Raw genomic sequence first — 26,370 nt, forward strand, 5'->3', positions numbered from 1 at the left:
ACTCACCTTATCTCTCTCTCGTAATTTTGTATATGAGGCATTGAAAACATGAAAACAAATATACACAACAACCTCAGGTCTCTAGGGTCTGGTCCAGAGGAAAAAAAAAATTTAACAAATCACAGCAATGTGGCAAATGCTGTATATACAACTGAAGTGTGGGAAGGGGGTTGAGGTAGACGGAGGAGGAAACATGTGCTGAGACTGAACAACAGCAGAGTTTTGGAGGGTGGGAAAGAAGGGAGGCATGAGGCAAGGGATTTCCAGGCACAGAGGCTGCTGCTGCTGCTAAGTCACTTCAGTTGTGTCCGACTCTGTGCGACCCCAGAGACGGCAGCCCACCAGGCTCCCATCCCTGGGATTCTCCAGGCAAGAAGGCACAGAAGCTAGTGTGAGCAAAATCTTGAGGGGGATAAAAGAAAATAGGCTTTGAGGGCTTTGTGGAGAGGTCATCATGGGAGAATGGCAGGCCTCATATGTTATTAATACATAAGGAACTTAGAAATTACTGGGCAGGCAATAGAGTGTCTTTGGCAAGGAAGTGATATGATAACACTGGAATTTAGAAACTCATTCTGAGTGCATTGTGAAGGGAAACTCGGGATATGGAGCTGGGAGACAAGAAAGAAGGAAGTAGAAAGTCCAGTTAGAAAGTTATTATAATTGTCTTGAAGAAAAATTATAAAATTATAAGAATCTGAACAGTGGTAGCAGAAAAGGAAAAAGAGATGTGATAAATAACATAGGCACTATTGAGTAATGGTTCCTATTCATTACCAGGACCTATTACCCAATAGTGGGAATTCAGAGAGAAAGAAAAGTCAAGAATGACACTTGAGAGAAGTGAGGAAGATATAAAGTAGGCTGCATCAGTAAAAATAGAGAAGTAGAAATTGATTTGAGAGACATTAATGAAACAGACATGTTAGAACCACTTGATTGATGAGCTTCAGGGGCTGAGGAAGAAGGAAAAGGAAGACCCCTCTGTTCTAATATGTAGGTTATAGAATCATTAATTCAAATGGGAAAAACAGGTAAAGCAGATCCTGAGGCATAGAAAATGCTTATATTTTAACACATTGGATTGGAGGTGACTGAGAGCCATCCTGGGAGAGAGGTTAATAGTTCTGAAGCTAGCAAGGAGTTTAGAATGGATAAAGATAGTGTGCCTGGCACATGATTTATGAGATAATTACTAATGTTATCTCCTACTTTACAGATGAGAAAAAAGTTAGACATGGAACACTTAAATAATTTATCCAAGGTCACAATTCGGGTAACTCATGGAGGTTATTTGAATTCTGGCAGTCTTGATACCAGAGTCTGTGCGAACCATTTCAGTATTCACCTGTGAGTCATCAGAAGTACTGCAGGTTGAAGGCCTGGAGAGTATGAGGGATGCAAAACAGACTAAGAGTCTCAGGAAACATCAATATTGACAGGGAGGGCAAAAGAACAGGAAAGAGAAGGCTGAGGATAGACCCATGGAAGCCAGAGGGAGAGAAAGTTTCCAAGAACTATTTAATACTGTCACTTGATGCACATAATCAAGACAACAGAACTTGACAACTGGAAGCCCAGTGACATTACTCAGAGAGAGTAAGTTTCCCAAGAGGCTAGGGCAAGGCTGCATTGAGTTGAGGAGAAAGTGAGATAAAGTGGGAGAGCTCCAAAAAGCTGAGTTGCGAAAAGAATGAAGACTCAGGAGGCTGCTGGAGGACTGTAAGTTTGAGGTGTTTGTTTTGTTATAAAAATAGAAGGATTCTAAGTATTCTTTCATACTTGATGTCTCTTTAAAAAGTAAAATCCACAAATAGCTCACTAAAAACCTGTAAGAGACTTAAGTTATAGCACCTGCCTTGGGAACATCATAATTAGAAAGAAGTTTTCGCACACTGCCTCCTCTCACCACATCCTGAGCTCCTGATCCACCCCCATTAGGCTCTACTGGACCAGTACTACCAACTGGTAGATACTCTCCTCCAGCTCCAGACACAGACACGTTTCCTCAGTTCTTCAAAGACATTCATCTCGTTGTCATCTCAAGGTTTGCTACCTCCTTTTGCTGGGAAACACTTGCCTTATTGTGCACTTGGCTGCTGCTGCTGCTAAGTCACTTCAGTCGTGTCTGACTCTGTGTAACCCCATAGACAGCAGCCCACCAGGCTCCGCCATCCCTGGAATTCTCCAGGCAAGAACACTGGAGTGGGTTGCCATTTCCTTCTCCAATGCATGAAAGTGAAAAGTGAAAGTGAAGTAGCTCAATCCTGTCTGACCCTCAGCGACCCCATGGACTGCAGCCTTCCAGGCTCCTCCGTCCATGGGATTTTCCAGGCAAGAGTACGGGAGTGGGGTACCATTGCCTTCTCTGCCACTTGGCTGGCTGTTTCCTATTCCTCAAAGCCACTTTTTCAAGAAGACTTCCCTAAACAATCTAGAGAAGTCAGGCTCCTACCTTATTCTCTATTACAGAACTCTATTTCATGGAGTTCTGTTTTTCTCCTTCACTCTGTAACCACTTCATTTGTTCACATTTTACTGGCTGCCTTTTCCACGAAAACTAACACATCAAGGTATCAAAGATGTCTGGCTTATTGGCCTCTGTGTCTTCAGCTCTTAGAACAGTTTCTGGGAAGTAACATGTGTTCAATAAACACTTGTTAAAGGAACTATATAACCCAATTTCTCCCTCTATCACCTTCCTCAGTTGGGAACATGCACACTATTTCTTAAATTCAAGGTCTTTTCTCACTGCCTTGCCTTATATATGCACTTTTATTAGACACCAAGCTTTATTTAGTCACAATAATCCTCTTATGTATGTAGGTGCTTTAAAAATTATACCTCCATTGTACAGTCTCAGGTGAGGAGACTGAGGAGGCTGTCTAACTTGCCCAAGTTCAAACAAGTGGTGGAGCCGGGATCAGATTCTAGTTCTGACTTCAAAAACAAAACAAAGCCAGGCCGCTGCTCATTTAAAGCGAGGGCACATACTCTACTCTGGGAAGTTCTGATTTAGGTTTGTTTATGTTGTTACACCTGGAGAAGGCAATGGCACCCCACTCCAGTACTCTTGCCTGGAAAATCCCATGGACGGAGGAGCCTGGTGGGCTGCAGTCTATGGGGTCGCTAGGAGTCGGACACGACTGAGCGACTTCACTTTCACTTTTCACGCATTGGAGAAGGAAATGGCAACCCACTCCAGTGTTCTTGCCTGGAGAATCCCAGGGACGGGGGAGCCTGGTGGGCTGCCGTCTCTGGGGTGGCACAGAGTCGGACACGACTGAAGCGACTTAGCAGCAGCAGCAGCAACATGTTGTTACACCTACTCTAACCAGGGCACATCCTAATCCAGAAATTCAAATTTCACCCCCTCTTCCCGACTACGGGAGCCAAGAGCAGGGAGTGGAGGACTGTTTCGAACTTCCAATTCCCAGCTTCTCCCGAGAAAGACCTACAGAGGGAGTGGAATCCAAGCGATAGCCACTCAGCTGTCAGGACCGAGGAACAGGTAACCGCGGTTCTAACAAGTGACTGTCGGATTTTGGAGGAGAAACGGACAATCCCCGCAGCGCACCAGTGGCCAAAGCGCTTACCTTAACTGCCACCTCCGGAGCGGAGTCCACTGCCACTGCCAGAGAGGGCTTATCCGAAGACGATTTAGTTAAGTGCATGAGGGAATCCGCGGCTGGCAAGGAACACCGCCCACCCTCACTGTCCGAGTCCGATTCGGACCCTGAACCCGAACCATAAGAAGCAGCGAGAGCTGCAATCGCAGCCGACATGACGGCAACAGACAATCTGTGAAGACCAGGCCCTGGCGGAAGAAGGAGCAGCTTTAGGTCCTGACAGATTGCAGTAATAGACATTATTTAGTTCCTCTCCTAAGAAACCATTTATATTTTAAAACAATCAACACAGTCGATAAACTAGTATTAGAATAAGTGCAGTGGAACTCGAGATTTGGAAATATCTACCTAGGGAAACAGAGACTATTATAACAGCTTACAACTTTCGGGACCTATGTGACTAGATTAAAGACTACGAGTTCCGAAATACCTTGAGGCCGCCAAGTGCTACACTCCCGGCGTGCAGCGCGGCGGGAAGCCGAAGAAGCACCATGGGGATTGTAGTTTGGAGCGAGGGGCGGGGCGGGGCAAGCAGGCCCCTCTTTGACCCCGCCCCTGAATGGTTGGTTCATTCAATTGGCTATCATCTTCCCTCATTCCCCGGCCAAGCACTGTTCTCACCGTCCCCCTCCCCCAAACTGAGGATTGGGCAATACCATATAAACCTCAGGAAAGGGGGGGGAAGAGCGATAATCATCCCCACTGATGGGTGAGTGGGTGGGGGCTGAGTTTCCCACCACAGCTGCACCTGGGCACTGAGAGCTGAAGAGGAAAGTGAGAATCTTAAGTGGGAAGACGTTGACTGACGGGGAATAGCTCCTGGTGGGAAAGATGGGGGATTAGGTGGCGAGAGTCCAGCGGTTCCCCCCCTGCTTCAGGCGCGGGTCTCCGCGTCCGGTTGTGGAGCGTCGCGAACGAGGAGGGGGCGGGTGGGGGGCGGCGGCGGCGGCGACTCACGGTGTTGTTCGCTCGCGCGTCGAGCACACGGTGGGTCCGGTGACTGGCGGACGTCGCAGGCGGCGTTCCCCGTGGCCCGGTTCCTCGACCACTGCCCACAGCGGGTTCCACCCGGGAGACTGACGCTCCTGGAGGCTCTAGGTGGAGTCCCGGGAGCTGAGGGGGACAGGCAGCCGCCGCCGAAGCATGAAGAAGGGGTAAGGCAAGAGCCCCTCAAGATTTCTCGGTGAGCGCGAGTCTCTGAGGAATTGTTTATCAGGGGGTCAGGGTACCGGGAGAGGAACTCTCCCCCACTGGCCAAGAACCGAGAGAGGTGCGCTTGGAGCGCTAGCCAGCCAAAGGTTGTGGGGATGGGCGCGCCTCCCCCGCGACGGCCCCCACCCCCATTCGCGGGTTTCCAGAGCTCCGGCCGCCCACCCGCCAGCGGAGCTGTGGACCTAGGGACCCGGCGGCCGGAGGGCGCGCCTGGTTCTCGGTTGCGGGGACCGCCTCGAGGCTGCTCTAGGCGGGGAGACTGCGGGTCTCACCTGAGGTGCCACCGCCTGAGCGCCCCTGCCCCCGCGACCCGCCTCTGTGCCTGCTCGCTCCCGGGGAGCCTGCGGCACCGGGTGCTGGAGAAGCCAGGCTCGAGCTACGTGCCCGAGGCTCCGTAAAGCCAGCTGGTGCGTTTGCGTGTTTGAGCCGCGAGTCTGTGTCTCTAAAGACACAACATAACGGTAAAGCGAGTGCGGGGATCCCTTTCTTCGCTGGAAGAGGATGCGAAGCGGGCTGTCGTCTCCGACGCCTCCTCTGGGGAGAGGGGGGCCTTGGGCAGAGTTAGGGAGCTGCTCACCCAGCTCCGACGTCGGCGGGACTCGCCCATTGTGCCACCCGGATAATTATTCAACTCTGCAGCATCCATTGCACCTTTTCCCATTTTTCTTTTCCCCTTGCTATAGCATGCCCCCTAGCTTCGGTACCCTGACGCCTTCTGTTGCACTTGCGGATGATGAACTGGAATAATGGCAAAAAGAAAGCACATCTGACCTGAGCATTCACAACCTATCTTATAGCCGATTTATTAAAGAATCCCCAACTAGACTAGATACTTGAACACGATTCAGTTTGATTCTCTCGTTTTCTATGCAAAGTGTGCCTAGGTTTATATTTTAATTTTTTTTTTTTTTGGTGTTATATCCACGTGTTAGCTAAGTCTTGTTTCTGTCCAGGAATTGATGTATTGGTTTATTGGTTATGCAACCCATCTAATGTTCTTTAATTTGTATAGGAGATAACTTTCATTTTCCTAATTGTTGATAGCACTATATCATAGTTACGGACACAGTTTGTCTTTCGAACTCTCAGGAACTGTTTTTTTTCCCCCTTATGCTCTAAGTTTCTGTTAGGAAAAGTGTTTTTCTTTACTGTCCAATATTTGGTACCAAATTTCTCAAGTTTTGAATAAGGAAAGTTTTGTATATCTTTGTTTTTCAGTAATGGAATATTTGATTGCTAATCCTAGGCTTCGGTTGAATGAAAGGAAGCATTTAGTATTTAAGATGGGGTTTTAACTGAAATAACGATACATTTCCTAAATTTATCTAATTTTACTTTTTATTCTCCCTTTGCAATGTCATGTATTTAATTACTTGTCAGAGGATTTCTTCTCATTTTTTTTAACTTCTGTCTGCAAGGATGGGTAGGCTACAATTTTGCATGATCTACCTGAAAGATAAAATATTTTTTAGAAACGGAAGAAACAACTGTTGGTTATTTGATTATTATGCTAAAAACTGTTTACATCTCATTATTTAAAAATAAATGATTCGCTACCAAAAATAAGTGTTTTATTTTTCTTTTTTGTAATCCTCCCTTTCTAGCTTTTCTTGTTTTAGATTGTTGGCATAACCCTCTTGGTAAAACGAATTTGCACATAGGCATTGCAGAGGCAGTTGTTTTAAGGTACAGTAATTGTTTTATGGCACTTGGAAGTGGCCCACGTATAACTTGATGATGTAGAATCAGTTGCTTGTTAGGAAATGACCATGCAGTTTATAAAATGGACACCTTGCCTTGGTTTCCTTATATGTAAATGAAAAAGTCCATTTATGCCACCAGCTGGTATGCATAAATTAAGTAAATATGTTTTCATGATGCTTTTAAATATTTTAAAATACTTATTCACATATTTTAGCTGGTGAATGGTGAAAATATTTCAGTGTAAAATACAGTGAAAAATGTCATTAGGATTTTCTGTGGCATGTTAGAATGGCTGATTTACATTGAATTTTGCTTTGAAACATGGCTCTAAATTGAATGTTTCTCATCCATCATATTTTTAATAATTGCAAATTTAAAAAGTAATAGTTAATACATATATGTAGTTTTCAGTATAGGTTTAGTTAATATTGATGAAAAGTTACATGATTTGGTAATAAAAAGTAGAGTATTGAATAAAGTTTGTGAAAAAGAAAATCTCCGGAAAACATTTAGACCTTTTTCATTGAAAAACTTGCAGAAGACACAATTCAAAATACATTTTCAATTTGTAATACATTGATGTTTGTAGTGTAATGTAATACATTGACTTTGTAATACATTGAAAATACATTGATCATTTGTAAGGTATGATATGGAGCTACTTTATTCAGGTTTGTAAATAACCATATATATGTTCAGAGAGTGTATCAATATAATACCATATTTAATTACACATATCCCTTTATTGTCAGAATAAGGTATTGCCAAGTACTTGATTTTCATTATTACAGTATCTAGTAGCTTTTGATTTCCTTTTTGGAGGGTTAATTCAATTAATTTTCATAGCAAAAACTGCTATTAAAGTATATTATTACTTTTACCAAAACAATACTTTTAATTACTTTGTGGTGAAATTTCATATAAATGATAAGACTATTCAAATATTTTTAAGGTTATTACTGTATAGTTTCCTTTTTAAGAATTAATTTTATGACACTTTTAATGTTTCCTTAAATGACCAACTGAAATTCAGCTGTCATTATTACTTCATAAATACAGTTAACTCAAGATTTCTCTAAGCTCAGGAGATGCCAACTCAGGAGATGCCAACTCAGGAGATGCGGGCTGGATCCCTGGGTCGGGAAGATCCCCTGGAGAAGAAAATGGCAATCCACTGCAGTATTCTTGCCTGGGAAATCCCATGGACAGAGGAGCCTGGGGGCCTGCAGTCCATGGGGGTCACAAAGAGTTGATTTGAACATGACTGAGTGACTAAACAACAACTGAAATTGCTAGCATAGTCTTAGCAAATAGTATAGATTTAATTTTTGTTGGACTAATAAAATGAGAGAATGAAGAATATCCATTGATTTAGTGTACCATGTAGAAAAATTTTAAAAGATATATCAAATTTTCAATTCAGAAAGCATACAGCTTTATCTCAAGAGAAAAGAAAAAAAATGTATTGGGAAGTTCTTTGAACTTCACTTACCTATTCAGGTATAATTCCTTTACCCACACATTTTTTGAACTAGCATTAGAGATTGCATAATGTATACGTTGCCAACCTTTCATTTATGAGATGATAATTTCTTCTTACCTCTTATAGGTCACTTCATGAAAATGTACACTGAAGGCTTTTTTTTAAATTCCTAAATTATATGAGTATAGAAGTGTGTATGATTCTTTTTTACATACTTCATTTTTCCAGTAAAATATTAATAAAAAGATGTATATAGATTGTATCCTGTGGTAAATGTGCCCAAATACCTAATTTTAAGTGACCTTTAGTGTAGAGCTTTTGCTTCCCTGGTGGCTTAGAGGGTAAAGCATCTGCCTGCAATGTGGGAGACCCAGATTCAATCCAAGACCTAGGTTCAATCCCTGGGTCGGGAACATCCCCTGGAGAAGGAAGTACCCACTCCAGTATTCTTGCCTGAAAAACCCATGGACCGAGGAGCCTGGTAGGGTACAGTCCATGGGGTCACAAAGAGTTGGGACACGACTGAGCGGCTTCACTTCACTTGAAGAATTTTGTGTTTTTAGTCTGTCACACTTAGTTTATAATTTTGAATCTTTGTGTATTGGTAGTTTGTAACTTCCAATACAATTTATTATATTTTTAACTTGTAAAATGGTTTAGAACTTGGAACTTTCTCTGAAGCAAATTGCTTGGTGGTTAGATTTTCAGACAACTCACCAAATTTAACCCATAATCAACTTGACTGATAGGAGTAGACTAATAATATTAGAGAGTTGTAAAGTTATGTTAATAATATTGAAAGTCCCTTTGATACTGTGTATAACAGTCTTTCTGTGGGAAAATCAGTATCTACCTTGAAATTCTAGGAATACATTTTTTTGTGTTAGATGTGACAGTTTTATTAGGAACTTGTCCTCTGACACTCATTGGACATGAAGAAGATCTTCCTCAGCGTTATATCATCTTGGGCAAGAGGTTAGAGTATGAGAAACTGGAAGGAGCTAGGATCGTCTTTGTAACGTTGAATAAGTAATTTTACCTCTTAAGGTCTTTGGTTTTCTCATTTATAAATTGAGAAGGTCGAGGTAGATGATCTCTGAGGTTCCTTTTGGTTACAAAGAAAATTCAAAGGTGTTTCGAAGCTAAGTGTAACCCTTTGTTCTGAGAGTTCATTTTCCCTTTCTAATGTCACTGCTTATATACTTTCTGTCAGAAAATTTATTCTTTCTGGATCTACTTCTGAAAAGATTATACTGTTAATCTTTTCCTCATATACCTATTCTTGGAAGCAAGACTTTTTAGATTTTTAAAGTTGTTAATGGCTGCTGTTTTGTTTGCGTTTGTTTTCTTTTTTTTTTAAACTCCCAGCACCACCAAGAAACAGAATTAAGATGATTTTCTTTGCTTTCCTCTTTAGAGTTTTTTACTGACAGCCTATATGTGAGTCAAGGTATACTTTAATTATACTTTGGAGAAAGAGCATACCCAGTGTGTCTCCAGAGAAATTTTTTTAGAAGGCAAAATATTGAAATGAAGGTTGTGGAGTCGGTATATGAAGGTAAAGAGATGTCATACGGCTTGATAATAGAGTTGACAGATAATGTGTGGGGAGACGTGGGTTCAATCCTTGGATCAGGGCAATCCCCTGGAGAAGGAAATGGCAACCCACTCCAATATTCTTGTCTGGAGAATTCCATGGACAGAGGAGCTGGTTGGGCTACAGTCCACGGGGTTACAAAGGGTTAGACATGACTTAGTGATAAAACAACAATGACTCTGTATTTTTATTTGCTAAATGTGGCAGCCTTACCTTGGATGCTGTGATACTTTGGGCAGAACAAGAGTGTGGGTGTGGGGCTTCCCAGGTGGCACTGGTGGTAAAGAACTGCCTGTCAATGCAGGAAACCTAAGAGATGGGGGTTTGATCCCTAGGTTAGGAAGATCCCCAGGGGAGGGCTTGGCAGTCCACTCCAGTATTCTTGCCTGGAGAATCCCATGGACAGAGGAGCCTGGTGGGCTACAGTCCATAGGGTCTCAAGGAGTTGGATGCGACTTAGCATGCATGCATGCGTGGTGTGTGGTTGGAGGCAGAGTGAGAAAATCGTCTTCCCTGAGGACAGAACAGTTTTGTTGTTGTTATTTTGGTTGGTTGCTTTGCTTTGCTCTGCTTCATTTCTGTGTTTCTAACACTTGTTCTTTAAGCTAAATGGATATTTGAGCTGATATAATTGGAACAGAGGAGCAGGTAACTAATTCTCTTAGGGAGGTGGTAAGATCAAGATGCTGTGAGAAAAGAGGTCATGAAACACAGCTCTGTTTTTCATATACACTGGAGTATTTTGTAGGTTTTAATTAAGTTCTTATTTGGAGGTTAATAATATTTAAGAGTAACAGGTAATATGGTCTCCTGAGAGGAAAAGAAGTACCATTGCTTGCTTGCTCTATGTGCAAGCTACTGTATAGATAGTTATATTTATTATCGTATTTATTTGATATCATAGTCTTATGAAGATTTTATGGAGGAAGAGGGTTAACTGAATTAAACAAGTTTATTCTGCTCAGTAGAAGCACAGGTTCTCTGGAAACCACTCTCTTCCCTTTCCCCAGTAAGTTACTACTGAAGCAGCCATTTTAGTAGCTTGATAGTAGTAATTCTGCTTGCCTACTACTACCTTCTACCCTGATTTCTGAGGGTAGTACGTAGTAGTAAATAAGGTATTGGTGATTGACAATTGTAAATTTTGACAATTTAGTGGTGATTATCTCATGCTAAACCAGTTATTCATTTAACACGTAATTGTTGGGGGCCAACTAGGTGCTAGACACAGAGAATAAAGAGTAATACAGAGGTCTTGATTCTTTTGGAGTTAATAGTATGGTAAGAGTCAGAAAGTAAAAACATGTTTATTATTGGACTGTGATGAGTGCTATAAGGGACAAGAACAGGCAACCTAGTTACCTTGAGAATCAGGGACAACTTTGAGGAAAGATGGGTGGACATTAGCTATGTGAAAAAGGAAGAGAATGTGAAGAATACATGGAAAATGATTTTGAGATGGGAAAGAGCTTATTAGGTTCAAGAAACCAAAAAAGGCCAGAGTTGTTAAAGCTGAGCAGGAGGGATTGTGGCTTGATGGGTGGTTGTGGAGGTAAACAGGAGCCTGATCGTGCAAGGCTACAGAAGTTTTGGTTCAGTGAAAGTTATGGATTTTTATTGTAAGTGTATTGGGGAAGGCCATAAAGGATTTTAATAAGGGTAATCACTGAATCAAATCTGACTTTTAAAAAGATCACTGTGGCTTAGAGGGGGTCAAAGAGATCAGTCACAATTCTGCCCATTTTTGTACTTTATTGGTTTAGTTCCAGACACTGCATTGAGCTGGGTATTCAGGTTTTCCTGGGTCCCAAGTGTCCAGAGAATGGAATAATTTGTTTTCTCTTCAGTTGCTGAAGCTGTAAGACACAGAACTGAGAAACTGTTACTGGCTTTGTTTCTTGCCAGGTGAAGTATTTAAGTAGGGGCATCTTGAAGAAAGAATAAGAAGCAAATACACAGAGTCCTGGCTGTGTTCAAGTGTCTTTGTCCATGGTCCTGAGATTGGGTTACAAAAGGCACCATAATATCTCTGTAATAAGTCGTGCTTTTTACATAAACTGGTTGGAATGATATTTTTGGTACCTGGCAATCAACCAGTTGAATCCTCTCATGGATTTAGTAATTGGTACAAGGTCACAATGCTAGTAAAAATGGTAGAGGTGGAACTTGAACAGAGATTTCAAAGTCCCATTTTTTCCTATTGCCCTATGCTGTCAAGCCACCACTCCTTAAATTCGTGATTCTAAAGGGATTCTAAGGACGTGGGTGTTGAGTGTGATGACATCTGTTGGATGATGGCAGCAGTGCTTTATTTTGTTTGTTTGTCAATGGGACAGCTTCCTGACATTATTTTCTCTTAAGTAAGTTACTCAGGTCTACTCTAATAAGTTAATCTTTCTGTAACGATTAACTCATTAAAAAAAAAAAAGGAAAAGCCTTGTGTGTCAGGAAGTGGATTAACTTATTTGATTCTTTTACTGAAAAATATGAAGTCTGTTATGTTTTCCTGTTAGACTACAAAAGTAAGCTTTTTTGTTTTCCACTCCTTGATGAGACATATGTTGCATTGTATCTGGGTTTTTTGTTTTGATAAATTTTTGTAACATAAATGTGCTTTATCTCCAGATAAAGCTGGAGAATTTTAGAAAGGTTAAGCAAAATGGGAGGAATGGGAGAAGCATTTTATATTTTAGTTGAAGACTAGCACACATTTATTTTAAAAGCCAAAACAGAAGCTGTGTGTGACATATCATAATACATGGCTAGAAGACATTTTCAAAGAACACTCTTTTGGTTTCATTGGTTTTTCTCTGTTGATTTTCCTTTCTCAATTTCATTGATTTCTGCTCTGTGTGTTTTTTTTTTTTTTTTTAATTCTTCTGATTAATTTAGACTTATACTGCTTTTTCTAGTTTCCCAGAGTGGAAGCTGAGCTTATTGATTTTAGATCTTCTTTCCTAATATGTACATTCAGTGCTGTAAATTTCCCTTTAAACCTTGCTTGCGATAGATCCCACACATTTTGACAAGTGATATTTTCATTTTCATTTACTTCAAAATACTCAAAAATTTATCTTAAGACTTCTTTGACCCATATGTTATTTAGAAGTGTGATGTTAAAATATTTGGGGATTTTCCAGCTGTCTTTATGGTATTACTTTCCAGTGTAATTCCATTGTAGTCTGAGTGTATGTGTTGTATGATTTTTGTTCTTTGAGGGAGAGGGAGGGTGTTTTACCGACCAGGATATGGTCTGTCTTGGTGAATGGTCTGTGTGAGCTTGAGAAGAATCTGTGTTCTGTGTTGTTGGGTGAAGTACTATGTAAATGTCAGTTACATCCAGTTGACTGATGAATCTGCTCAGTTCAACCCTATCCTTGTGAATTTTCTGCCTGTTGGATCTGTCAATTACTGATAGAGAGGTGTTCAAGTCTCTGTAATAGTGAATTCATCTATTTCTCCTTGAAGTTCTATCAAATTTTGCCTCACATATTTTGGTACTCTGTTGTTAGATATATATTGATTGGCTAGAAAATTCCTTTGGTTTTTTAAGTAAAAATGGAAGACACGTTTTCCATTTTCACCAGTAACTTTATTGAACAACATTTTCACCATTTTGTTCCACTACCTTCTGCCATTTTCCAGGCAACTTCATAATTCCATCTTCCCAAAACTTTTTTATCTTTTTGAGCAAAGAACTGTTCCAGCTGCCTTTTACAGTCTTTCAGGCAATTGAAATTTTTTCTCTCAAGAGAATTTCGTAAAGACCAAAATGGACATCTGAAGGTGTGATGTCTGGTGAATATGGCAGAGGAATCAGAACTTCAGTCAAACTGTTAACAGTTTTTGCCTGGTCATCAAAGAAACATGCAGTCTTTCATTATCCTAATGGAATATAATGTATTTTCTGTTGAATAATTCTGGATGCTTTTCATCAGCTGCTGCTTTCAATTGGTCTGACTAGGAGCATTACTTGTTGGAATTAATCATTTGGTTTTCAGAAAGAGCTCATAGTAGAGGACTCCTTTCCAATCCCACCATATACACAACAAAACAGCACCTTCTTTGGATGAAGACTAGCCTTTGGTGTGATTGGTCATGGTTCATTTCGCTTGCTACACGATCTCTCCCATCACACATTATTGTCCAGTGTTCACTTTTCATCATCTGTCACAATTTGTTTTTAAAATCAAATTTTTTTTTTACATTTAAGTAGAAATGTGGAACTACTTGTCAGTATTTTTTTTCACTTATGTGGAACCCAAACATCAAATAATAACATAACCAAGCTGATGCTAATGATTTTTAGTGCTTGATCCAGATATTTTGAGTATGTTGGCTTTCTCCTTCATGGTATAATGTTGACTGTTTTCAGTTAATGTCTTGGTTTGATCGTTAACTTCAACTGGTCTACCTGACTGTGGAGCATTGTCCAGGGAGAGATCCTCAGCACCAACTTCGTAGATCACTTTTGACACATTTGATCAGTCACAGCACCTTCCCCATGCACTGTGAAAATATTTTTTCCATTTAAGTTTCATTTTACCTTTCTTGAAATAATAATCCTAAAGGAAATCAGTCCTGAATTTTCATTGGAAGGACTGATGCTGAAGCTCCAGTACTTTGGCCACCTGATGCGAAGAAGTGACTCATTTGAAAAGACCCTGATTCTGGGAAAGATTGAAGGCAGAAGGAGAAGGGGACGACAGAGGATGAGATGGTTGGATGGCATCATCAACTCAATGGACATGAGTTTGAGTAAACTCCGGGAGTTGGCGATGGACAAGGGAGTCCATGGGGTCACAAAGAGTCGGACACAACTGAGCGACTAAACTGAACTGACTGAAATAATAAAACATAATATGCTGAGAAGCTTGCTTTTTTCTTCCATATTCAATATTAAAATGGCTACACAAAAATTCACCTCTTTTGATAATTTTTTTTAAATGCATGCTGATATGACAGCTAACTGTCAAATTATAAGCTAACAAATTATTTTGAATGAAGTTAAAGACAACTAACCAGCCACTAGGGCTGTCTTATAGGAAAAACTGAACGAAACTTTTGGCCAATCCAATACATTAAGGATTGTTATGTCTTCTTAGAGAATTTATACCCTTATCATTATATAATGCCTTTCTTTATCCTTGAGATACTCCCCTGCTTAGAAGTCTGCATTGTCTGAAATTCTGTGTCTTTATATTTAAAGTGAGTTTCTTGTAGACAACATTTGGTTGAGTCTTTTTTCTTGTTTATTATTCTTAGTGTATTCTGATATTCTCTTTTAATTGGTGTGTTTGAATCATTCATGTTTAAAATAGCTATTGATATAGTTGGATAACTACCATATCTGTAAATGTTTTGTATTCATTGTATTTGTTCTTTTAAAATATTTAGAATGTTGGAACTTTTGAAATATTTGACTAGTTTAAAAGAGCAGTGGAATAGATAAAAATTAGAATTGTTCTAAAATTTAAGACATAGATTGATTTAAAATAAAGATGTGTTATTAGCAGTCCCCTGAAGAAACAGAATGGTTACCCATGTGGCCAAATTGCTCTTGACTTAAAGGTGACACCAGTAATAACAGGGGCACCATTTTTTGAGCACCTGTTATGTGCTAGGTACTGTTCTAGGCATATGATGTAATTCTCACAACAACCCAGGGGAGAGATGTAATTCTCACTTATCAGATCAAAACTAAGGTTTGGGCATAGTCTGCAACAGTCTTTCACAATTGTAGCCACAATCTAACTGCCTGGTCTCTCATGCTTACTCCTGATTCAGGTATCCTCTAGATGTAGTGGAAAAATGGGATTATTTTGATTTAGTTGGTAGGTGGCAAAATTGGACATATGTGTTAGGGGTTGGTTCCAGAGTTCAAACCACTTGTGGAGTAAAAATCATGTACCAAATTATTGTACCATAAATACAAAGAGTTGAATGAAAATGGCTATGTCATATCCTTTTGATGAAAATCTAATTATTTTCCCAACAGTTTGTACACAATTGAAAGTTTACTGAATTGTAGAGAAAAGAGTACTTTGCTTTAAGATGATCTCAAATGCTAAGTGATTTGGTGGTATTAGAAACAGAGAAGTCCAAAAAAAAGGAGTAAATTTTCTTTGAGGAATGAGGAGTTAATGATGGTGAAATTGGTTTTGGATATATTGAAAATGAGTTAATAAGACATTGTGTTGCAGTCTGTCAGACAGATAGCATAGGTTTGAGTGTTTACAGGGATGTTAGGGTTGTTTATATCAGTAATTTAAAGGGATAGTTCAAAATCTGGACATAGATGGATTTATGAAGAAGAGAAAGTATAGAATGAACTAGGGCATAACAAAACTGTTGACTCATTATTTACAGAGTGGAAATTTAAAAGACAGCAGAGGATGCTGATGATGTGATCAGAGAAGATGTAATCATTATGAATATAATGGTATTCATATCAGAATATTATTCTGATATGACCCTTCAGTTGGGACCAGAGGATAAAGTAAGGCCTTGTGATCTGGGCAATTCTCTTTGGAACAGGGATCTGAAATGCTAGTGAGGTAGGAAGGGAAGCAAAGCCAAAAGTATGTTGATGGTTTTGAAAATAGAGAAGAACTAAAGGATCACAGGGACTTGATAAGGACAAAGAAAGTTAATAGTGAGGAATTGGAGGGGTGAAATAGGATATTTCAGTCAGAGAGGAACATTTCACAGATGGAGATCTTAGAGGCAGAACTCTGAGAGTCTATATAGACACTGATGTGCTTAGTAGTAGAAGGGAAGGGGCCACTCCTCAGTCCTCAGGACTGGAAGCACTGATGTTTGAGCCCTCAAGAGAGAGAAGGTATATTTTAAGAAGCTTTGCTGTAAGTCTGTATGCCTCTAACCATTGCTCTGGGGTCAGCAGGCAGTGCATGCCACATCATTTGAGGTAGGAATCTTGGAGGGAGGAAAAGGGTCATGCTTTACTTGTGAATGATCAATTATAAATATAGTTGTCTTCTTCTTTGCAAAAATAAGTGTTTTTTCTTTGTAATAGAAGCAGTCAACAATTGTTGGAGATCAGTGTTAATATAATTTTTATCATCAGTATAGTCATGGAAGTAAATGAAATAAAGATTGTCCCTTAATGGTTATGTATATAAAGGACTTAGTTTCATTGACATTAAAAAGAAGATTTAAGTTTCTATTTTGTAATTTTATGCTAAGTACAGAAAGATGACAGTAATGACCTGTCATCAGTTGAACATGAATTTTAATGTATATTTCTTGTAGTAGAGATGGATTTCTGAGTTCTCTAATTTGAAATTAATTAAATCTGCTCATTAAAAGTCTGCCTGTTATGTGAGAGGTCATATTAAGAGCAGAAACTGCTGGCTTAAATAATATTTACTCTAATATCCTTATGGAGTCTTTTTTAGGATAAAATGAGATAATTGTTATAAAAAAGTCTTCTGAAACAAGTCCAAATTAATGTAAGTTCTAACTGTTTTAGGCCCATATGGGACTAGGACCATGGATAAGGTCATAATTTACATTTTTAATGAAATATTTAGTATGGTATTTAAATGTTTCTAATGTAATAAATGACTGGAATAAATAAAAAGTATTTGTTTTGGTATTCATCAGTTTAGCTTTATTATTTTTAAGTAACTCCCTATACCAGTAATACTAGTAATGATTTATTGAAAATTAAGTAACTTCTTTTCAACTTTTTTTGTGTCTGTTTGAATCTGTTTTTCATCAGCACCTGCCTCCTCAAATGATAAAATTATCTATAATTGACCTTATTTGAGGATTATAGCGAGGCGGTCAAGTCCTTTAAGATATAGATGTATCTTACTTTAAGAACATTTAACATGAAACTGCTAATGAAGTGAATATAGATACAAATACGAAAAAAGGTCCGAGGACTGAGTCCTAGAGTACTCTTAAGATTTGGAAGTAGAGAAGTTGTGAAGGAGGCAGGAGGAAAGCCAGGAACTTGAGGTTTCCCGAAAGCCACAATAAGTAATTTCAAGGAATGAACAACTATTAAGAGGTTTAGTGAAAAGAGACTTCAGAATTAACCGCTGGATACAGCAGATAATTGACCTTAGTCAGATGGTTTGCTACAATGCTGGAAATGAAAGCCCGAATAGGACAGATTTAAGTGAGAATTGCAGGAGAAAAATCAGAGAACTAATTCAAAGAATTTTGCCAAAAAGGAGAGCCAAGAAATCAGGAAGTGGGGGATTAAATGGCTAAAGGCAGAAATAGGACCAAGAGAAGTTTGTTTTTGTTGTTGCTGTTTTTTAAGATGGATGAAATTATAGCATGTCTCTATATTGATGACAGTGATCTAGTAGAGGGAAAACAGTGATGTAGAAGAAAGAGGGGATAATTAATCCCTACTGCTTAAATAAGATTTTGGAACTGGCCTGGAACTTTTGCCACCACGTGAAATGGTATCTGTGGAGAAATTTTTCACTTCAACATAGGCAGATTACAAATGACTAGTTACCCAATTCATCTGCTGTTTTATACTTGTAGATTACTTTTAGTGATGAGATGGAAATTGTTAAGGCTACATACTTAACAGTTTCCTATTGTGATAACTGCATTTATTTTCAAGTAAGGAATAGGATAGATAATAATATGCTAATAATAGCAGATCTCACTGATCTACTTGAGCTTGTCTGAATTTGCATTGTTTTAATCCATTAGTCTTAAAGATTTTTTGCTTGCACATTTCCAGAAAGAAAATGTACTCTTTTACACATTGAAGTTGAGTAGTATAATGTTACTGTTGTAAGTTTAAATCATTTTCTTGTTAACAGGTAATAGCAAATAAGCATTTATAGCAGGATATGAGCATTAACTATATTGGAATAAATGGTTATTGCTATTTGACTAAATGAGTTTTTGAGAGCTATATCAGAATATAATTGATGTACAATTGGATAAGTTTTGACTTATGGATACGCTTTGAAATCATCATTACAATCAATATAATGACCCCCACACACACAAACCAATTTTCTGTTCTTTGTTTGTAATTCCTGCATCCTGTCTTTCCTTACTCCTTCCATCAATCCCAATCCCTACCCTAAGCAAAACCACTAATCTGCTATCTGACATAATAGGTTGGTGTGTATTTTCTGAAACTTGATATGAATAGAATCATACAGTGTAGAGTCTTTTTTGTTTGGCCGCTTTCATTTAGTGTAATGACTTTAAAATTTATCTGTATTTTCATACGCATCATTAGTTCATTTTTTACTGAACACTATCCCATTTTATAAACATTGTTCCAGTGGATAACAGTTTGTTTTTTATTGGTCTGTTGGTGATCATTTGGGTTTCCAGGTTTTGATTATTACAAATACAGCTGCTGTGAGTTTTCAAAGAAAGTACCAAAGTGTCTTTCAAAGTGGTTATGTCATTTCATAGTATTTCTACAAGCAGAGTAGGAGTTTGGTTGCTCCACATTCTTGGCCATTTTAGTTTTAGCCATTCTAATAGGTGTGTAGTGGTATCTCCTTGTGACTTTAATTTGTGTTTTGCTAAAGAGTAATGAGGGCTTCCCGGGTGGCTCAGCTGGTAAAGAATCTGCCTGCAATGTGGGAGACCTGGGTTTGATCCCTGGGTTGGGAAGCTCCCCTGGAGAATCGAAAGGCTACCCAACTGCAGTATTCTGTCCTGGAGAATTCCATGGACTATATAGTCTATGGGGTTGCAAAGAGTTGGACATGACTGAGCGACTTTCACTTTTAAAGACTAATGATGTTGATCATCTTTTTAAATGTTATTTGTATATTTTCTTTTGTGAAGTATCTGTTCAAATATCTGGATATTTACCTTTGGGTTGTTTTCTAATTGAATTTTATTGTCTTTATTTGTGTTAGTTGCTCAGTTGTGTTGGATTCTTTGCGACCCCATGGACTGTAGCCCACTAGGCTTCTCTGTCCATAGGATTTTCCGGGTGGAATAGGTTGCCATTCCCTTCACCAGGGGCTCTTCCCGGATTGAACTCAGGTCTCTTGAATTGCAGGCAGATTCTGTACCATCTAAGCTACCAAGAAAGGTTTCTTCATTCTAGATACATCAAATATGTGATTTACAAATATTTTCTCACAACCTGTAAATTGTCTTTTCATTCCCTTAATGAGAAAGCAGAAGTTCTTAATTTCGATGAATTCTGGTTCAAAAATTTCTTTTTTTATGGATTGTGCTGTTGGTGTTACATCTAAAAAATCTATGCCTAAGTCAAAGCAGTAAAAATTTTCTTTTTTCTAGACGTATTATAGTTTTACATTCTACATTTAGGTATGTGACTCATTTGTACATGGTAAGAGGTAAGGATCTAAGGTTGTTTTTTTTTTTTTAATAGCGATATCCAGTTGTTGTAGCACCATTTAAAAAAAAAAGAATGTCAACTTTGTATCTGTGGAAGGAATCAGCTGACCAAATAATTCATCAGTTGGATTATTTCTGGACTCTTTTCTGTTCTATTGGATATTTGTCTCTCTTCATACCAGTACTACACTACCTAGAATAGTGTGGCTTTATAATAAGTATTGAAGTCGAGTAGTATAAATCCCTTAATACTGCTTTTCTTTTTCAAAGGACAATGTATTTCTTCTTTTGTGAGGTTCACTAAACCTTGTGTCTTTTCAGGATTTTTCCATTTCATGTAAGATGTGGAATTTATTAGTATAAGTTGTATGATATTTCCTAACGGTTCTTTTAATATCTGTAGAATCTATAGTGATAGCACTCCTATCATTCCTCAGATACTGTCAGTTTATATACTCTTTATATGCCACCCTTCCCCATCAGCCTGGCTAGTGGGTTATCGTTTTTTATTGACGTTCTCATTATTTTTCTGTTTCAATGACTTTTGCTTTCACCTTCACTATTTCCTCTCTTTTGCTTACTTCCAGTTTAATTTGCTTTATTTTTTCTAGTTTGTTGAGGTGAAAATAGTCGAGGCCATTCATTTAAGACCTTTCTTGTTTTCCAGTGTAGACATTTTAATGCTGTAATTTTCCCTTTATGTACTACTGCTTTAGCTGCTTCCCTCATACATTATGATACTTTTGTTTTCATTTTCATTCAGTTCAAAACAACTATTTTTTCCCTTTTTATTTCAATTGGAGTTATTTGGAAATATATTTCCTAGCCTTCAACTATTTGAGGATTTTCCATAGATCATTTTGTTGTGATTGCTAATGTAATTAGATTGTGGTCAGAAAACATACCTTGTAGGATTTAAATCCTTTTACATTTATTCTTATTTTATGACTTAAAAGTGGTCTCTCTTGGTAAATGTTATTTGTATACTTGTAAGACTTAAAAATGTGTTTTGTATTGTTTTGGGATAGGATGTTCTATAAAGTTCAATTATCAAGTTGGTTAATGGTGTTCTTGCTTACTGACTGTCTGCTTGGTCTATTAGTGATTGAAAGATGTTGAAATTTTTAGCTATATCTATGGACTTTTCTGTATTATATTGTACTTCTGTTACTTTTTACTTTATTGAATCTATTTATTTGTAAAGTAAATAAACATTTTAGATTATGATGTATTCATGATGAATTGACAGCTTTGTTAGTATGAATATCTCTGGTAATATCCTTTCTCCAAAATCAACTTTGTCTGATATTAATGTAGTCACTCCAGCTTTTTTTTTTTTTCTTTAGCATGGTATATCTTTTTCTGTCCTTTTACTTTTAACCTCTTTGTGTATTCATATTTAAAATTGTTTCTTATAGGCAGCATGTGGATGGGTCTTGTTTTTTAATTCAGTCTTACAATTTCTACCTTTTAATTGGCATGTTCAGATCATTTATGGTTAATGTGATTATTGATGACAGAGTTTAAATCTACCATTTTGTTATTTTCCTTTTGTTGTAATGTTCATAAATGTCTTATTTCCCTTTTCATTTTCTTTTAGTGTGAGTAAATTTTAAAAATTTATGGCTATGCTGGGTCTTCATTGCTCTGTGGATTTTTATCTAATTGTGGTGAACTGGAGGTACTCTCCAGTTGTAGTGCACAGGCTTCTCATTGCAGAGCACATGCTTTATGGCACGTGGGCTTCAGTAGTTGCAGTGAGTGGGCTCAGTAGTTGTGGTTCCTGGGCTTTAGAGTACAGGCTGAATAGTTGTGGCTCACAGGCTTTGTTGCTCCATGACATGTGGGATCTTCCCAGACCAGGGATCAAACCCATGTCTCCTGCATTGGCAGGCAGATTCTTTACCACTGAGCCACCCGAGAAGCCTGAGTAATTTTTTTTTAATGATTCTGTTTTTTCTCCTTTGTTGGCTTAATAGCTGTAACTCCCTGTGATATTTTAGTATTTGTTTTAGAGTTTTAAGTATACATTATTAACTTATCATAGCTTACTTTTAGGTGGAATGGTGAATTTTTCACAAATCAGTTCGTTCAACTTTCAGATTATGTCACTGCTGCTGCTAAGTCTCTTCAGTCATGTCTGACTCTGTGTGACCCCATAGACGGCAGCCCACCAGGCTCCCCCGTCCCTGGGATTCTCCAGGCAAGAACACTGGAGTGGGTTGCCATTTCCTTCTCCAATGCATGAAAGTGAAACGTGAAAGTGAAGTCACTCAGTCGTGTCTGACTCTTCATGACCCCATGGACTGCAGCCTACCAGGCTCTTCCGTCCATGGGATTTTCTAGGCAAGAGTACTGGAGTGGGTTGCCATTGCCTTCTCCAGGAGTCATATCTACCTGGATTCAAATCCCAGCCATGATACTTAGTGTAGAAGGTATATTTCCTATACCGTAGTCTTCTTATCTGTAAAATGGAGTTAAACTCTTTCATAGAATGGTACCTGACATACAGTAAGCACTATAATTTGTAGCTGCTTTTATTAAAAATTATGTTGATGAAAATCTCTTATGAATCCTAGCTACCTTGACATCATTCTTCTCCCATCACCCTAGTGAAAGTACCTATTCTTTAGATTAGTCATTTGTCTGCTACGCTTCTGCCTTTCCCAATTTGAATCAATCCTCTTGCCAAATTAATCTTTCTTCAATATAACACCAATCATGTAATATCATTTCTCAGTTCAAAACTATTTCCACCTGACTGCTCACTTCCTCCAGAATTAAGAACAAACTCTTCATCCTGACAAGCAACATAGCCCATTGTATCTGTCTTCATCTTTCCTTTTCTTTCACTACTGTTTTACTTTTAGTCTATATAATTCAGTCAAACTGCAGTCTCTTTCTTCTCCAAATATAGTTTCCTGTCTCTGAATTTGTTGTTGCTGTTTTGTATGTTCCTATAAAATTTTGAGAGCAAGTATGTCTGAAAATTACTTTTTGGACCAGTGTTCACCTGTCATAATCCTTTACATCTTTGAAGGCTCCCATCAAATATTGGGTTGGCCAAAAAGTTTATTTGGGTTTTTGTAAGATGTTGTATAAAAACCCAAACAAGCTTTTTGGCCAGCCCAATACTATTTATTTCATTGAGCTTTTCCTGATACTTAACTGGTTGTGGTTTTTCCATTCATTATATTTCTATAATTCTCCTGTGCTTTTCTTGTATCACTAGCCTTGTACTACCTTTGTTTATACAGGTCCACAGTTCCCTCTCTGTAGTTCTAAAGTTCAAAAGACTCTGAAAACTAAAAGTTTCTCTTAAAAAAAAAAAAATCTAATTTAGTGGCTCTGGTGGGCAAAATGATAGCCCCTGAAGAGGTCCATATCCTAATCCTGGAACCTGTAAACATTACATTACTTGGTAAAAGGGGCTTTGCAGAGATGATTAAATTAAAGATCTTGCAATGGGGAGATTAGCTTGGATTACCCAGATGGGCTCAGTGTAATTTGCAAGAGTCCGAGGGAGGCAAAAGAGTCAGAGAAGAAAATGTCATGGCAGAAGTAAAAATTAGAGTGATGGGATTGCTAATTATTAAGATGAAAGGCCAGGAGCCAAGGAAAGCAAACAGCATCCAGAAGTCAGGCAAGGCAAAGGACAGATTCTCCCGTGGATCCTCTAGAAAGAGACCAGCTTTGTAGACATCTGGGCTTTAGCACAAGGACAGTTGTGACTTCTGGATCTAAAAGATAATAAATTTGTACTGTGTCAGTCAGTCAGTTCAGTCGCTCAGTCGTGTCCGACTCTTTGCGACCCCATGAATCACAGCACGCCAGGCCTCCCTGTCCATCACCATTTCCCGGAGTTCACTCAAACTCATGTCCATCGAGTCTGCAATGCCATCCAGCCAGCTCATCCTCTGTCATCCCCTTCTCCTCCTGCCCCCAATCCCTCCCAGCATCAGAGTCTTTTCCAATGAGTCAGCTCTTTGCATGAGGTGGCCAAAGTACTGGAGTTTCAGCTTTAGCATCATTCCTTCCAAAGAACACCCAGGGCTGATCTCCTTCAGAATGGACTGGTTGGATCTCCTTGTAGTCCAAGGGACTCTCAAGAGTCTTCTCCAACACCACAGTTCAAAAGCATCAATTCTTTGGCGCTCAGCTTTCTTCACAGTCCAACTCTCACATCCATACATGACCACTGGAAAGTCACTATATTTGCTACAGCAGCAGTTGAAAACTCACGTAGTATTAATATTTGACCTGAATGGATATGAGGCTATTTATAGTCTATGTTTATACCAGTTAGTGAATATTCATACATTTCACTATGAATAAAAGTAATAATGTTGGATCATAGGGTGCCTACCTGGACCTTAGTGAATGATTTCTTAATATATAGTATATATACTATATTACCTTTCTAAAATCTGAGAAATTCTAAATTCTGAAACATATTTTCCCCCCAGTGGGTTTAAAAAAAAAGTTTGTGGACCTAACGCTATTTATACTAATAATCTCTCTTTCCCTCTAAAAGATTATAAACTACATGAGGGCAGAAATTAAAACTTATTATTCATCTTTGTGTCTCCCAGTTCGATGACTTACAGGTAATATGTGTGAAAAAAATATTTTTGAATTAACCTTAAGTATTTGTAAACATCGTGGGGAATATAAAGTTGTGGGAGACCTGTCCCAAATCATCTCAGATCCTAGTGAGGAATATAAGTCATGTATTGGCTCATAATGAGACACTACAATGTAAGTAACATACAAATAGCATCAGAAAAGGACTGAAGTAATCTGTGAAAGTTCCACTAAAGAGGTGATTTTTTTAGCTGTTACAATGACTACCATTTGTGTAAGATCTACTGTACTAGGTTCTTAATGTTCATGACTAAATCCCCACAAAAATCTTATGATAAAACAGATACTTAGGGATATTGCATAACTCAGTCCTAAAGGTGAGGACTTAGGACCAAATCTCCTATATTGAGATTTGGTTCATCCTTCAAGGAGAGAATGGCACGAACAGAAGTGTGAAAGTAGTTGGAGCATAAATTCAGAAAACTAGATTATTTTAAAAAGAGTTTATTTACATAATACTGTAATTGGTCTAAAATAGAGGTCTCTGTTAAATAAAGTGTTAAGTCTTAGTCTCTGGTTGCTGGAATTTGGGATAATTTTATTTTCATGTTTGTCAATATTTTTCAAATTTTCTTCAAGAAACATACCAATTATATAACTGGCAGCAATAAACATTATTTCACATGATTAAAAGATAAGTATATTTTTTCTGAATATAGTTGGAAAAACATTTGATGCTAGCTACTATTTGGTATAGTTTTTTAATTTAGTGAGCTATCTAAACTTACTTCACTTTAAAGTAACTTACCTTAGCAATTCCCTCTTTCAACTGCTTGCAGAGAACCATCATTTAAAAATGTGTTTCAGCATTAGTTACTGCTTTTATGCCAGAAACAGTGTAATTGTGTCTTTGGAAATACACTGTATTGTGTTTGAAATTAGTATATAAATTCCATCTCTGTGTATTTCAGCAACCTAGTATTTAATGTGAAAAATGTTCCTGTAGAGAAACAGAAGAGGTGAGGAAAGCCTATTGTGAAGAATCACACTAACAGCAATGTGGTTATTCCTGCGTTTGCAAGAGGTAAACTGCTAATCCTACCTAGATACTCTAGGCACATAGGAACTAGGTTTTATTTGTTATGTATGTATGTATGTGCTTAGTCATGTCCAACTCTTTGCAACCCAATGGACTGTAGCCCGCCAGGCTCCTCTGTCCATAATCATCTAAGATGATGGTAACAAGTACTTATTTTAGGCAATAAATTTTATTTTCACGTTGGGTGTTGACTCTGGAAACATTTTCATTTTCATTCACTCTAATAAATTTAGTTTTGTCCATCCCTCTTTTACTATCTGCAGTTATTGGCAAATAAACCAATATGGTGCCATGCAAAAATTAGATATTGATTATTTTAAAAATGTTCATTGAACACTTGCTGTGTAGCAAGAAGTATGCTAAATATTTGTACAGTAATGAATGAAACAGTACTCTTATGGAACTTACAGGCTGGTAGGAAGGATATAACCAGTAGATAAACAAGTAAATATGTATTTATAAATTTAAAACATGCTGTGAGGGAAGCAAATAGGACACCATAATAGGATAAGAAGGGGACCTATGTAAGAGGAATTTGGAAGGGCCTTTTGAGCTACGAGAAATGAAAAGAGGCCAGTGATGCCAAGAGGGAACGGTGCATACAAAGGCCCTACAGTGGAAAAGAGCTTGGTGTGAAAGGAAAAGGTTGGTGTGACTGGAGCAACAAAAAGAAGGGTTGAAGGTGAGAATGGAAAGGTCTTAAAGGCTACAGTGAAGAGAGTACATT

General features: G+C 38.4%; 2 protein-coding genes across 5 annotated transcripts in view; one reads left to right on the forward strand and one right to left on the reverse strand.

Moving 5' to 3' along the window:
• Positions 1-3,824, reverse strand: part of CDC40 (cell division cycle 40) — a 47,780-nt gene extending 43,956 nt beyond the window's left edge. Inside the window, exon 1 of the mRNA XM_005890228.3 lies at positions 3,597-3,824. Coding sequence (XP_005890290.1) covers positions 3,597-3,785 — 189 coding nt within the window. The 5' untranslated portion in view covers positions 3,786-3,824. The remainder of the gene's footprint in view (positions 1-3,596) is intronic.
• A 735-nt stretch (positions 3,825-4,559) lies between these two features.
• WASF1 (WASP family member 1) overlaps positions 4,560-26,370 on the forward strand; it is a 69,771-nt gene continuing 47,960 nt past the window's right edge. For 3 of the 4 annotated variants that reach the window (XM_070376478.1, XM_005890229.2, XM_070376480.1), the window contains exon 1: positions 4,560-4,812. The gene's annotated coding sequence lies outside the window, so the exon portion shown is untranslated. Of the gene's footprint in view, positions 4,813-25,521; positions 25,629-26,370 lie in introns of those variants that run through there. The other variant, XM_070376479.1, reaches the window with a different exon arrangement.

The sequence above is a fragment of the Bos mutus genome, chromosome 9 (assembly GCF_027580195.1).
Source record: "Bos mutus isolate GX-2022 chromosome 9, NWIPB_WYAK_1.1, whole genome shotgun sequence".
Lineage (NCBI taxonomy): Eukaryota > Metazoa > Chordata > Mammalia > Artiodactyla > Bovidae > Bos > Bos mutus.